Source organism: Theropithecus gelada, chromosome X, assembly GCF_003255815.1.
Source record: "Theropithecus gelada isolate Dixy chromosome X, Tgel_1.0, whole genome shotgun sequence".
Classification (NCBI taxonomy): Eukaryota; Metazoa; Chordata; class Mammalia; order Primates; family Cercopithecidae; genus Theropithecus; species Theropithecus gelada.
This window is the reverse complement of record NC_037689.1, coordinates 72,995,019-73,010,916: the sequence shown is the minus strand read 5'-3', so window position 1 is coordinate 73,010,916 and position 15,898 is coordinate 72,995,019. Positions and strand designations below refer to the sequence as shown.

Here is a 15,898-nt window from a genome sequence, read left to right as displayed (position 1 = left end):
GTGATTCCATGAAGAAACTTGCTTATTGATTACGATCCTGTAGCTCAGAAATGTTAAGTTATGGTTTTAAATATGGGTTAATTACCATTGATGTGTGAATTCAGGTTCTAAAAGAAATGCATATCAGAAGAGAAACTTAACTGAATAGTATTAATTTTACTGTTTTCAAAGCTCTCTCCTAGCTGTGATAAGGAGACAGAATACATGTGTCATCTCTACCTGGTTATCTAGATGAATATATTAGGTTAGTGCAAAGGTAATTGCCATTGAAGGTAATGACCAAAACTGCAATTACTTTTTCACTAACCTAATACATGATACACATAAAAGATGCCTTAGCAGCTCATGATAAGGGCTAATGAATGGTCCAGATATATTGCAAACTTTATAGTTTGTAGGATTGGCTAATATCTTCTTGTTCAGTTTCTGTTTTGAACAATGAAAATTGAGGCTTGAATGACTCTTGCAGCTTGTGCAGTTTGTCAAGGAAAGATTCATTTCTATTGCGTATACTATTCTTGTTAAGATGGGAAGCAGACTTGTGTCATTTGGAAAAACTTTCTAGAAAGGCTGAAACTAAGAGAGGCTTGTAGAGGATCAGAAAACATAACTTTTCACTACACACAATTTGGGGTTAACTGCATTTTTAGGTATTGATATGCATCAGTTAGTTTTGCATGTACATCATTAAATAATGAGAATTTTCAATGGAAAAAAAAGAGAAAGTCCTTGATAAAAGGACCTGTGGACCAAAAGCTCTTCAATACACTTGTGAGGCATTATTAACAATACAGTAATAAAGAGGGAAAATCATATAACTTCTGTGAAACCACAATCTTTGTTCTGTCTGAATTCATTTCTGCCAGCTCACAAACATTTGACTTTTGTCGAATATTGGAAAATACGGTTTCTTGTTCTTTGGGTCCTAGATTAAGAAGAAACAGCAAGATGTACTTGGTTTCCTAGAAGCCAACAAAATAGGATTTGAGGAAAAAGATATTGCAGCCAATGAAGAGAATCGGAAGTGGATGAGAGAAAATGTACCTGAAAATAGTCGACCAGCCACAGGGTATCCCCTGCCACCTCAGATTTTCAATGAAAGCCAGTATCGCGGGGTAAGAAAACAATGTAAATTCTTGTTTATTGAAATAGATTGCCCCAAATCTATCCATTATTTTCACCTCTGCCTCCAAACCTGCATATATATAGTTATATCGCTTGCTTACAGTCATTTGTCCTTTGCATCCTCTCAAAGGCTGGATGTAGACAATGGCTACATTTTCTAAATATGTTTGCTATTGATTATGCATCACAGTCAAATTTAGGCAAGTTTATTTGTTACTTTTTGAGAATGTTTTGTGGCTTACAAGATGACAGTAGGTATCCCAACCAAATTTAGTCATGTGAAGATTATCTTGCATTCCCCAGGTTGAAACCTCTTACTATTTGGTTGTTCTTCTGGTCATGCATCATGGACATCTCATTGCCTTTCTCAAAACACAGCAAAGATTAACTGTTCTTCTGGCCTTGGCATATCTAGCTAATATCTAGTCTACTGTGGGCTCTGAGAAAATCTCAACCTAAATGAATAATGGAATAGAAATATGGTGAATGGAAACAACAGTGTCTGACCAGAAATAAGTATCTTCTTACTGGGAAATAGGTGGCTGTTTTGCATAGTGGAGGAAGCTGCAGGCAGATTTAAATTTGATGTGATGTGGAATAAACCGTTCTGCAGTTTTTGTGCCATAGAATACCTACTTTTCAACCTATATTAAATAAGATCTGGAAGCCTTGCCTCTTTATTACTCCTTACTCCTTCCAGAATTCTAGTATTATGGAAGGTAGTCTGCCTGTCCCTAAGGAAGCAGATGATTCTGTTGACTAGTCAGGTCATTCTGAATAAATCTCTTTTTTTTTTTTGAGACAGAGTTTCGCTCTTGTTGCCCAGGCTGGAGTGCAGTGGCGTGATCTCGGCTCACTGCAACCTCCGCCTCCCAGGTTCAAGCGATTCTCCTGCCTCAGCCTCCTGAGTAGCTGGGATTACAGGCGTGTGCCACCACACCAGGCTAATTTTGGTATTTTTAGTAGAGACTGGGTTTCTCCATGTTGGTCAGGCTGTTCTCAAACTCCCGACCTCAGGTGGTCCGCCTGCCTCAGCCTCTCAAAGTGCTGGGATTACAGGCGTGAACCACTGCACCACTGCACTCGGTCGAATAAATCTCCTTTGTTTCTTTTATTGGTTGCATATTGCTAATTCATCTTACCTTCTTTTCATCAAGGACTATGATGCCTTCTTTGAAGCCAGAGAAAATAATGCAGTGTATGCCTTCTTAGGCTTGACAGCCCCACCTGGTTCAAAGGTATGATACCCTTTTTTTCCTGCTTTATAGATCATGTTATTGCTGCTGAGCTTTTTTAGTTAGTAAGATTTTCACTTCTGTTAAGTATTCAAATTAAGTCAGAGACAGTCCTTTACAGCAAAAAGTGCCTTCTCTGCATCCACTTAATTCCTATTAGGGCAGAAAGATGTGCATAACCAAATGCGTAAACTATGTGTTTAGCAGGTAGGTAGAGTGATTTCCCCGTCAAGCTGACCACGGGAGCAAATTTCTCATTGACCTACTCACAAATAAGTGCTTAGCAATTTTAAAGCCTTCATTATTCCAGCCGTCCTGCGTGGTTCTACAATGACAGTAAGCATCTTAGTTCATGGTAATCTCCTTGGCGGCATTTATTGTCTTTGTGTGAGAGCAAATGATAGAGTCATCCATTCAAGTTAATTAAGAGCATCTGCATTGCAAAACTGGTCACTAACTTGCTCGCCAAATTTGAGGCTTTTTTCCTGCCAACACAAATTAATTTTTTTAAGTAGCAGCATTTTCAGGACAGACCAAATAAAGGAAGCAACAATAAAATTGTCTATCTAATGAGATGTCCCCAAACTATCAACTTTAAACATACCTTTGCCTTTTATAGTAGTTCTTCATACAAATTGCCTCAATCATTTTATGTTGCTGTGTCATTTTATGTTTTGCTCTTAACAACTAATTGTATGTTAGACAGATTCTTTGAACTCCAATTCCCTCTCCTATTTTAAAAGTCTGTGTTACTGTCTGTTTTCACTAGACAAAAATTTACTAGTACTATGTTTATATCATTGTGAAATGGTTTTCTTGCCGAACTTTCTTTTCTCATGGATAAAATGTTATATTTTAGGCTTTGTGTAATTTGAGCCATAAGAAAAGTGATTGAAGACACTTTTCTTTAAATAAGATAGTAAGAGGACTAGATTGCAGCATCTGCAATCCAGACAGAGCAGCATCTGGAGGCTTGCATTGTGAATTTCAGCCCCAGATAGACTGCAAGAACAAACCAGTAATCCTGAGAGGACCCACAGACCCTCTCAAGGAAGCGGTCTGCTCCTGTAGGACTCAGGAGACACCCCAAATACAGTGAGTGCCCCAACTGAGGAAGTAGAAAAGGGAGACCCTCCTCTCCCCAACACATACCCTCACTGGAGAAACTGAAGGTCTGTTCGCGGGAGAAGTTTCCAACTTTACCTGCAGCTGAGTCAAGTTAGAGAGCCCAGCAAAATACAGGGGTAGAGGAAGCAATAGGAATGCCCTGGGATCTCGCTGGGTCCCCAAGCAGCCCATTTCTGCCTGGCACCACAGGGATCCATCGGGAGTGTGGCCAGAGGAGCAGGCGTTAAAACTCCACAGAAAGAAGAAATTCTCTAGCCAAATTTTGTAACAATTTGAACGGGACAAGAAGCCTCCTGGCCAGAACTGGGGGGAAGGTGCAAATCCCACTTGCAGACTTCACAGGCAAGGGAAGAACTAAAGCCCGTTTTTTCCCACAGCTGGGAGGTGGATAGCCTTGGGGGAATTTTTAAGCCCCTCTTGCCCTCCACCTGGAAACAGACCCAGGGCTGTTGGAGGGGGGCTTGGTGGGTGTGAGACCAACCCTTCGGGATGAGGCCTGTGACTGCTGACTTTCCAGGACTTCCCTGACAATCTGCATGATTCAGCAGAGGAAGCCATAATCCTCCTAGGTATAGAACTCCAGTGACCTGGGAATCTCATCCCCACCCCCCACAGCAGCCACAGCAAGACCCACCCGAGGAGAGTCTGAGCTCAGACATGCCCAGTCCTGCCCCCACCTGATGGTCCTTCCCTTTCCACCCTGGTAGTGGAAGACAAAGGGCATATAATCTTGGGAGTTCTAGGGCCCTGCCCACTGCTGGTCCCTCTCCACAATACTACAGCTAATGGTTTCTGGAAAGCACCACCTCCTGGCCAACCAGCATAAAAATAGAGCATTAAACCACCAAAACTAAGGACCCTCATGGAGTCCATTGCACCTGCCTCCACCTCCACCGGACCAGGCGCTGGTATGCATGACTGAGAGACCCATAGATGGTTCATATCACAAGACTCTGTGCAGGCAACCCCCAGTACCAGCCCGGAGCTGGGTAGACTCACTGGGTAGCTAGACCCAGAAGAGAGACAACAATCACTGCAGTGTGGCTCACAGGAAGCCACATTCATAGGAAAAAGGGGAGAGTACTACATCAAGGGAACACCCCATGGGACAAAATAATCTGAACAACAGCCTTCAGCCTTAGACCTTCCCTCTGACAGAGTCTACTCAAGTGAGAAGGAACCAGAAAACCAACTCTGATAATATGACAAAGCAATGCCCTTCAACATCTGCAGAAAATCACACTAGTTCACCAGCAGTGATCCAAACCAAGAAGAAATCCCTGATTTACCTGAAAAACAATTCAGGGGGTTAGTTATTAAGCTAATCAAGGAGGGAACAGAGAAAGGCAAAGCCCAATGCAGGGAAATCCAAAAAAATGATACAAGAAGTAAAGAGAGAAATATTCAATGAAATAGACAGTTTAAAGAAAAAAACAATCAAAAATTCAGGAAACTTTGGACACACTTCTAGAAACACGAAATTCTTTGGGAAGTCTCAGCAATAGAATTGAACAAGTAGAAGAAATTCAGAGCTCTAAGACAAGGTCTTTGAATTAACCCAATCCAACAAAGACAAAGGAAAGAGAATAAGAAAATATGAACAAAGCCTCCAAGAAGTCTGAGATTATGTTAAACGACCAAACCTAAGAATAATTGGAATTCCTGAGGAAGAAGAGAATCCTAAAATCTTGGAATCATATTTGGGGGAATAATCAAGGAAAACTTCCCTGGCCTAGCTAGAGACATATACATCCAAATACAAGAAGCGCAAAGAACACCTGGGAAATCCATTGCAAAAAGATCTTCGCCTTAGGCACATTGTCATCGGGTTATCTAAGGTTAAGACAAAGGAAAGAATCTTAAGAACTGTGAGACAGAAGCACTAGGTAACCTATAAAGGAAAACCTATCAGATTAACTGCAGATTTCTCAGCAGAAACCCTACAAGCTAGAAGGGATTAGGGCCCTATCTTCAGCCTCCTTAAACAAAATGATTTTCAGTCAACAATTTTGTATCCAGTGAAACTAAGCATCATATATGAAGGAAAGATTCAACTCTTTTTAGACAAACAAATGCTGAGAGAATTTGCCATTACCAAGCCACCACTATAGGAGCTCTAAATCTTGAAAGGAATCCTGGAAACACATCAAAACAGACCCATCTTTAAGGCATAAATCACACAGGACCTATAAAACAAAAATGCAAGCTTGAAAGCAAAAGAAAAAAAAATGAAAAAACCCAGAGTACACAGGCAACAAAGAGCACAATGAATACGATGGCACCTCACATTTCAATGTTAACATTGAATGTGAATGGCCTAAATGCTTCACTTGAAAGATACAGAACTGCAGAATGGATAAGAACTCACCAACAATCTACTGCCTTCAGGAGACTCATCTAACACATAAGGATGCACATAAAGTAAAGGGATGGAAAAAGGCATTTCATGCAAATGCACACCAAATGAGAGCAGGTGCAACTCTTCTTATATCAGACAAAACAAACTTAAAGCAACAGTGGTTAAAAGAGACAAAGAGGGACATTATATAATGGTAAAAGACCTTGTCCAACAGGAAAATATCACAATCTTAAACATATATGCACCTAACACTGGAGCTCTCAAATTTATAAAACAATTACTAATAGACTTAAGAAATGAGATAGACAGCAACACAATAATAGTGGGGGAAGTCAGTATCCCACTGAGAGCACTAGACAGGTCATCAACACAGAAAGTCAACAAAGAAACAATGGATTTAAACTACACCTTGGAACAAATGGACTTAACAGATATATACAGAACATTTTATGCAACTGCAGAATACACATTCTATTCAACAGCACATGGAACTTTCTCCAACATAGACCATATGATAGGCCATAAAATTAGCCTCAATAAATTTAAGAAAATTGATATTATATCAAGCACTTTCTGAGACCACAGTGGAATAAAGCTGGAAATCAACTCCAAAAGGAACCTTCAAAACCATGCAAATAGATGGAAATTAAATAACCTGCTCCTGAATGAGCATTGGGTCAAAAACGAAATCAAGATGGAAATTTAAAAATTCTTCGAACTGAATGACAATAATGATGCAACCTATCAAAATCTCTGGGATACAGCAAAGGCGGTGCTAAGAGGAAAGTTTATAGCCCTAAATGCCTATGTCAAAAAGTCTGAAAGAGCCCAAACAATCTAAGGTCACACTTCAAAGAACTAGAAAAACATGAACAAACCAAACCCAAACCCAGCAGAAGAAAGAAATAACCAAGATCAGAACAGAACTAAATTAAATTGAAACAAAAATAATACAAAAGATAAATGAAACAAAAAACTGGTTCTTTGAAAAGATAAATAAAATTGATAGACCATTAGCAAGATTAACCAAGAAAAGAATAAAGAAAATTCAAATAACTTCACTAAGAAATGAAACAGGAAATATTACAACTGACACCACTGAAATACAAAAGATCCTGGCCGGGCGCGGTGGCTCAAGCCTGTAATCCCAGCACTTTGGGAGGCCGAGACGGGCGGATCACGAGGTCAGGAGATCGAGACCATCCTGGCTAACCCGGTGAAACCCAGTCTCTACTAAAAAATACAAAAAACGATCCGGGTGAGGTGGCGGGAGCCTGTAGTCCCAGCTACTTGGGAGGCTGAGGCAGGAGAATGGCGTAAACCCGGGAGGCGGAGCTTGCAGTGAGCCGAGATCCGGTCACTGCACTCCAGCCTGGGCGACAGAGCGAGACTCCGTCTCAAAAAAAAAAAAAAAAAAAGTCTGATGTTTCCTTTTCCAGAGTCAGTCTTGCCACTCATCTTTAGTTCAACAAACTTTCCTTGAAGTTTATTTTATGTCAAGTATTATGTTGAGCACCAGAGCACACATGTAGGTCAGAGTTCCTGTGCTAGAGGTGAGTACCTCACTATCCAGAGGAGAAGGAAGACAACCTGAGTTTTTGGTGTGTATACCATCATAAAACATGAAAACTACAATATTTTAATGGATAGCACATTTTCTAAGTAATTTAAACCTTAATTAACCAAAACTCAACTAATTTTAAACTTAAGTGACCATGTTTTTATATACTCAATTTTCATGAAAAATCACACAAAAAGGAAACTAGCTATTTTAAGTAAAATATCAATTATAACTGTATATCCCTTGCTTTCATGGAAGTATTCCAAATCATTAGGAATGATTAGGTAGTCTTTTAGTATATCTGTTTCTAGAAATCTGTTTGTATTATATAGTTTTTCTACTAAAATTTTTTAAGAAATCTCTTCTGGGGGCTTTTGTATATTCTTAGTAGTTGGAACTAATGTAGTCTAACTAAGATACACATGCATGTCTGCTTTGTGATGTTTAAACTTATCTTTTTTTTGTTTGTTTTTCATTTCAGGAAGCAGAAGTGCAAGCAAAGCAGCAAGCATGAACCTTAAGCACTGTGCTTTAAACGTCCTGAAAAATGAGTCTCCATTGCTTTTTTAAAATCGCAGAATCAGCTTTGCTTCAAAAGAAATAGGCTTAATGTTGAAATAATAGATTAGTTGGTGTTTTCACATGCAAACATTCAAAACGAATATGAAATTAAAATTTGAACATTATGGTGAGGAGAATGGTATATTAACACAAAATTATATTAGTAAGTAAATGTCATAGAAATAGTGTTGCTACCTGCCAAGGCATCCTGTGTACACCATTGATTTTACAAAGAAACACCCTTCCCTCCTTTTTTGCCATTATTATGGCAACTTAAGTGTATCTGCATCTCTACATTAAAAAGGAGAAAGAGAAATAACCTATCTTTCATTCCTAAGTTGCCTCATTAATTTTGGTGAACAAGAATATGTACCTTTTTGATGCTATATTATTGTGATTAAAAAGTACTTGCAGGTAATGTTTATGATACGTTAAACATTGTAATTTCCTATGGTAATTATAACATTCCCATTCTTTTGTAGATGAAACTTCTATGTATTGAACCACAGATTTTCCGAGCTTCTAAATGTAGCCTTTCATTGCACATTTCAGTGATCAGAATAGATATCTTTCTACACACACAAAAGCAATAGATTCATTCAGTGGACAATTTCCTTGTTTAACTACACAGCTGTGATGGAATGATATATCCAAGTTCCTTCCCTCAGTGAAATATGCATATGTATATCATGAAAGTGGGATGCCAAGTAAGCTTAAAACGGCATTCTCTAGCAAAGAGATTAGACTTTTAAATAACTCTTATAAAACAGGTTGGCGATCATTTTCCAAGATTGGTTTCCCTTGAGTTTTTGCTAAAACAAATCTTAGTAGTGCTGCCCGTTTAAAACAACTCACAATCGTAAATGCTACTATTCCTAAGATATCTTACCTTTTAATTTCAGTTTAGCCATGTATTGTATGAGTGTATTAGTCTCAGCAGTGAGAATATTTTCTGTGCCTCTATTCCAGCAAAAAGTAGAAGTATCAAATAAAAAGGACAACTTTTAAAATATTAAGTCTGAAGACTTCTAAAAAGACAAGAAATATGGCCTAAATAACTGCACAGATTTATATAGTAAGTTTCATACTACTTTATTACCAAAAGCAAACACCTCTTACTTTAAACTACGTTATCATATATATCTATTGTATGCTGGTCTGTACTTTTTGCCAAAATCAACACATAATGAAGAGATGGCTTTGTTTCATGAGATTCAAACTTGATGCTATGCTTTAAAATAAACTCAGTACTTTTAGAAACATAACTTATGTGTTCTTGGAGTTTATATAATAGTAATTTTAGATGAGTAATATCTTTTTTTAGAGGGTTGGGAATGCAAAAAGAGAAAATAATAGAAAGAAAACTATTTGAATTCAATTCCAGTTTTTCGTTTTCTATATTTTTTTAGGACTCTCACAATACACGTGGGATCAAATGAACAATTTCATTGGGTTTACAAAAATATGGTATAAAGAACTCTAGAGAAAACAGGGTGCTTTGTAATACACTCCAGAAAACGCAAAAAAAAAAAAAATTAGTCAATATTTTCTCCTAAGCTTTATCAAATGTCGCTGATGATACTTGCAATATTTTATGTGGTCATTTTAACTTTTATTTTAATGTCAAATAAGTCAACGCTGGCAAAACAGGCATTCTTTAAAAATAGATGTATTTTTTTGCCATGTTTATATAACTTAAAATTAACATAGTATATGTAAAGTAAAAGGCTGAATTGAGTCTTCCTAAATTGAAATATTTTATTTTGTCAACTGAGAAATATGTTTAGTAGATACAAAAATGCAAGTGAAATTCTGAATATTAACGTGAATTTTATTTTAAAAAATCTTTCAAAATATTTGGCTGGAAAATATAATCTTTGCTACTTGTTATATTTCCTTCAGATTGTTTCTGTTTGTAAATCAGACTTGCTTATTTGTTATGTTCAATTTTTGAGCTGGTTTGTTCTTGGGAATATTTGACCCTCGGGTTTCATTTTGACCAAACAATGCAAATTGGATGTTGATTGCATTGTTAAATGTCAACATTTCTTTGGGAATCTGAGTGTAGGGGTAAACAGAATTTTAAAACAGAAGTTGTTAATTACTTGCTTGGGAAAGTTTACAGAAAATTTTGGTGAAGTCAGATTTCATTGCACATATTCCATTCATTCAGCAAAAGGAAAAATGAGAATTCACATGGATTTTATTACCCAGGTATGGATGCTGAAAAATATTGAAAGGTTGACATTGGTCTAATCTTTTACTGTAAAATACGTATTTCTTTCTTTTGAAGAATTCCAACAAAATTGATTAAGAAACTCACATTTGATTAATTTGAACCTTCTAGTCTTCTGCTCCCATCCGTCATTCTTCTCCTGTATCTATTATCACCTTCCTTTATTTAGCAAACAAAATTTTGAAATCCTTTGTAAACAGTACTATAATGTTACCATAATTCCTATTTTCACATGATTGTCCTTTTAACATCTTTATTAAAATACAATTCCCATACTGTAAACTTTGCTCATTTAAAGTGTATAAGGCAGTGGCTTTTAGTATATTCACAGAATTGTGCAACAATCACTACAATTTAAGTTTAGAATGCTTCATCACCCAACAAGTAAACTATCCAATAGCAGTCACTCCCCATGCCCCACTCCCTCAGCACTATACAAACACCAACTTACTTTCCGTCTCTGTGGATTTACCTATTCTAGACATTTTATATAACTAAAATCATACAATATGTGGTCTTTTGTGGTTTGTGTCTTCTAGTTACCACATTTTTGAGCTTCATCCATGTTGTAGCATGCATTAGTACTTCACGTTTTATTGAATAACATTCCACTGTATGGATAAAAGCACATTGCGTTTTCCCATTAATCAGTTGATGGACATTTGAGTCGTTTTCACTTTTTGGATATTATGCATAATGCTGCTATGAACATCGGTGTACAAATTTGTTTGAACACCTGTTTTTGTGTCTTTTGGATATATATGTAGAAGAGTTACATGATTGTTCTGTATTTAACAATTTGAGGAACGTGAGACTTTTCCAAGTTGGCTTCACTATTTTACATTCCCACCAACAGTGTATGAGTATTGTTCTGATTTCCCCAATTTCTAGCCAATGCTTGTTGTTATTTATCCTTTTGATTACAGTTATTCTAATGGCTATAAAGTGGTTTCTCATTGCAGTTGTGACTTACATTTCTCTGATGGCTAAATATGTTGAGCATCTCTTTATGTGATTATGGCCATTTGTGTATCTTCTTTGGAGAAATGTCTTTTCAGATCCTGTGTCCATCTTTAAGTTGGGTTATTTGTATTTTTATTGTTCAATTTTAACAGTTCCTTATATATTCTGATTACAAGTCTGTTACATATATGGTTTGAAAATGTTTTACCATTTTATGGGTTGTCTTATTTTCTTGAGGGTATGCTTTGAAGTATGTAAGTTTAAAATTTTGACAAATTCATCTTTTTTGTTGTTGTTGCTTATATTTTACTTTTACTGTCTTGTTTTTGCTAAGGAAACATTGCCTCATCCAAGATCATAAAGATTTACTTCTCTGTTTTCATTTAATAGTTTTACCTTGTGCACTTATGTCTGTGATCTATTTTGAGTTACTTTTTGTATATGATATGGGATAGGGATTTAAGTTCATTCAGTTGTCCAAGCACCATTTGCTGAAATGACCACACTTTCGCCATTAAATTTTCCTGACAGCTTTGTCAAAAATAAGATAATCGTAAATATGTAGTTATATATTTGATACTTTAATGATTTTAACAAATTATAATTGCAACTACAAATAGTGTGATGCCATTATGTATAATATATATTATATATGTGTATATATGCACAGTGTGAAATGATCTAATCAAACTAATTAATATATCCGTAACTTTACTTTATTCCTACTGTTCAGATGCAGCTTTTTACTGTTTGATCAACATCACCCTATTCCACCCCACCCAGCCTCTGCTAACCAACATTGTTTTAGATTCCACATATAAGTGAGACCATGTTGTATTTGTAATATATATAAAATATACACGCACATATATAGTGGAAACGTTATATAAGAAACACATATAAAGAAACATATATAAAGGAACATATATAAAGAACATAAGAAGAACATATATAAAGAACATAAGAACATATATATGTTCCTTTATATATGTTTTTATAAAGAACATATATCTTTATAAAGAATTATAAATAATTCTTTATAAAGAAAATGCTATATATATACGCGCACACACACACACATATTATATTTTGTTTATCTGTTTATCCATTCATCCATTGATGGACACTTACGTTGATTCCATAACTTGTCTATTGTAAATAATGCTGCGTGTAAAGGTATATTTCGGGGCATTCGGTTCTCTTTCTATGGTCTGTATGTCAGTGTACTATATGTGTACTTTTGCCAGTTCCACACAGTTTTGATTTCTGTAGCTGTGTAGTGCATTTTGAAACTTGGAAGTGTGAGTCCTCCAATTTTGTTCTTTCTTTTTAAATTCTTTTTTTTTCTTTGGCATCCCTTGCATTTCTGTATGACTCATAGGATCAGCACGTCAATATCTGCAAAAAACCCAGCTGGGATTTTGATAGAGATTCTGTTGAATCTTTAGTTGAACATAGGAAGCAGTGTCTTCTTTAAAATATTAACTCTTGGCCGGGCGCAGTGGCTCAAGCCTGTAATCCTAGCACTTTGGGAGGCCGAGACGGGCGGATCACGAGGTCAGGAGATCGAGACCATCCTGGCTAACACGGTGAAACCCCGTCTCTACTAAAAAGTACAAAAAACTAGCCGGGCGAGGTGGCGAGCACCTGTAGTCCCAGCTACTCGGGAGGCTGAGCCAGGAGAATGGCGTAAACCCGGGAGGCGGAGCTTGCAGTGAGCTGAGATCCGGCCACTGAACTCCAGCCTGGGTGACAGAGCGAGACTCCGTCTCAAAAAAAAAAAAAAAAAAAAAAAAAAATTAACTCTTTTAATTCATAAGCACGGATGCCTTTCCATTTAATTGCATCTTTTTAAGTTGCTTTCAGCAATGGTTTTTAGTTTGCAGAGTTTATACTTCACCTTTTTTTGTTAAATTTATTTCTAAACATTTTATTCTTTTTGCTGCTATTATAAGTAGAATTGTTTTATTAATATTAATTTAGGTTTCTTCGTATCTATCCAGTGTACATAAACGCACGTGATCACTGTATTTAGGTATGATGTTTGTATTTTCATTTTGTAACTTGCAACATTGTTGAATTGGTTTATTACTTCTCATAGGTTTTCTTGTGGATTCTTTAAGATATTTTATACATTAATACAAAATCCTGTCATCTGCAAAGGAAGAAACTTTTACTTCCTTTCTGATTTGGATACGTTGTATTTCTTGCCTCATTGGCCTGGTTGGAACCTCGATTACAATGTTGAAAGTAAGTTTCTAGAGCATAAATCCTTGTCTTGTTCCCAATTTATTTATTTACTCATGTCAATCTTTTGCTGTTAAGTGAAATATTAGTTTGACATATATGTTTTCCACATGTATTAAGTTGGTTTTACCTGAAAGCTTTTTCTTTTTTTTTTTTTACTTTTAAAGTAGGCTCAGGAGCTACATGTGGTTTACCCATTTGTTACCTGGGTAAAATGCATGTTAACTGGGTTTGCTGAAGGAATTATTCTGTCACTCAGGGAGTGAGTATAGTACACAATAATTAGTTTTTTAACTATTAACCCACTTCCACTATCCTCTCCTACTAGTCCTCAGTGTCTGTTGTTCTCAACTTTGTGTCCTTGTATACTCAGTGTTTAGCTCCCACTTACAAGTGAGAACATGTGATATTTGGTTTTCTGTTCCTGTTTTAGGTCACTTAGGATGATGTCCTCAAGCTGCATCCATGTTTCTGCAAAGGACATGATTTAATTATTTTTATGACTGTGTAGTATTCCAGGGTCTATATGTACCACATTTTCTTAAATCCAGGCCACTGTTGAAGGGCATCTAGGTTGATTTCCTTTCTTTGCTATTGTTAATAATGCTGCAATGAACATATGAGTGCATGTGCCTTTTTTGTAGAATGATATATTTTCTTTTAGATGTATATCCAGTAATGCAATTGCTGGTTTGAATACTAGTTCTGTTTCAAGTTGTTTAAGAAATCTCAAAATGGCTTTCCACAGTGGCTGAACTAATTTACATTCCCACCAACAATGTATAGGCATTTCCTTTTCACTACAAGCCTAGGCAGCATCTGTTATTTTTTGACTTTTTAATAATAGCCATATTAACTGGTGTGAGATGGTATCTCACTGTGGTTTTGATTTGCAGATCTTTGATGATTAGTGGTGTTGTGAATGTTTTCATATATTTAATAGCTGCTTTAAATAGTCTTCTTTTGGGAAGTGTCTGCTCATGTCCTTTGACCATTTTTTAAATGGGACTATTTGGTTTTTGCTTCTTGATTTGTTTCAGTTCCTTATAGATTCTGGATATTACACCTGTCAGATGCATAGTTACAAATATTTTCTCCCATTTTGTATGTAGTCTGTTTACATTGTTGATAGTTTCTTTTGCTGTGCAGAAGCTCTTTAGTTTTGTCAATTTTTGTTTTAGTTACAATTGCTTTTTGGGACTTAGTCGTAAAATCTTTGCCAAGGCCTATGTTGAGAAAAGTATTTCCTAGGTATTCGTTTAGGGTTTTTATAGGTTGAGGTCTTATGCTTAAATCTTTAATCCACTTTGAGTTGATTTTTGTATATGATTAAAGAAAGGGGTCCAATTTTAATCTTCTGTGTATAGTTATCCAGTTATCAAAGCACAATTTATTGTATAGGAAGTCGTTTCCCCATTACTTGCCATTGTCACCTTTGTCAAATATCAGATGGTTTTAAGTGTACAGCTGTGTATCTTGGTTCCCTCTCCTGTTCCATTGGTCCTTGGATGTGTTTTTGTAACAGTATTATGCTGCTTTGGTTACATTAGCCTTGTAGTGTAGTTTCAAGTTGGTAAGTGTGATGCTTATGGCTTTGCTCTTTTTGCTTAGGACTGCTTTGACTATTCAGGCTCTTTTTTGGTTCTATGTGAATTTTGAAATTGCTTTCTATACTTCTGTGGAAAATGGCATTGGTAGTTTGGTAAGAATAGCATTGAATATATGGATAGCTTTGGGCAGTATGGCCATTTAAATGATATTAATTCTTCCCATACATGACCATGGAATATTTTTCCAATTGTTTGTGTTGTCTAATTGTTTCTTTCAGCATTGTTTTGTAGTTCTCAATGTAGAGATCCTTCATGTTCTTGTTTGGATGTATTCCTAGATATTTTATTCCTTTTGTGGCTATTGCAAATGGGATTGCATTATTGATCTGGTTCTCAACGTGAATGTTATTGTCATATAGAAATGCCATTAATTTTTGTACATTAATTTTGTATCCTGAGACTCAACTGAAGTCATTTTTCAGTTCTAGGAGCCTTGTGGCAGAGTCTTTAGCATTTTCTAGTGATGGAATCAAATCATCTGCAAAGAGAGATAGTGTGACTTACTCTTTTTCTATTTGGGTGCCTTTTATTTCTTTCACTTGCCTAATTGCTCTGGCTACAACTTTCAGTAGTGTATAAAGCAGGAGTGGTGAGAGTGGGTATCCTTGCATTGTGCTAGTTCTCCAAGGGAATGCTTCCAGCTTTTGCTCATTCAGCATGATGTTGACTGTGGGTTTTTCAAAAATGGCTGTAATTAGTTTGATGTATGTTCCTTCAGTGCCTAATTTGTTGAGGATTTTTAATATGAAGTGATGTTGTATTTTATCAAAGTCTTCTCTGCATCTATTGAGATGATTACGTGGTTTTGTTTTTAATTCTGTTTTGTGGTGAATCGCATTTATTGATTTGCATATGTTGAATCAACCTTGCATC

General features: G+C 36.3%; 1 protein-coding gene across 3 annotated transcripts in view; it reads left to right on the top strand.

Moving 5' to 3' along the window:
* The window catches only part of SH3BGRL (SH3 domain binding glutamate rich protein like), a 94,308-nt gene extending 85,074 nt beyond the window's left edge, over nt 1–9,234 (top strand). For all 3 annotated transcript variants that reach the window (XM_025371718.1, XM_025371716.1, XM_025371717.1), the window contains 3 exons: nt 930–1,115; nt 2,283–2,363; nt 7,890–9,234. In XM_025371718.1, coding sequence (XP_025227503.1) covers nt 930–1,115; nt 2,283–2,363; nt 7,890–7,922 — 300 coding nt within the window. In that variant the 3' untranslated portion in view covers nt 7,923–9,234. The remainder of the gene's footprint in view (nt 1–929; nt 1,116–2,282; nt 2,364–7,889) is intronic.
* The last annotated feature ends 6,664 nt before the right edge of the window (nt 9,235–15,898 follow it).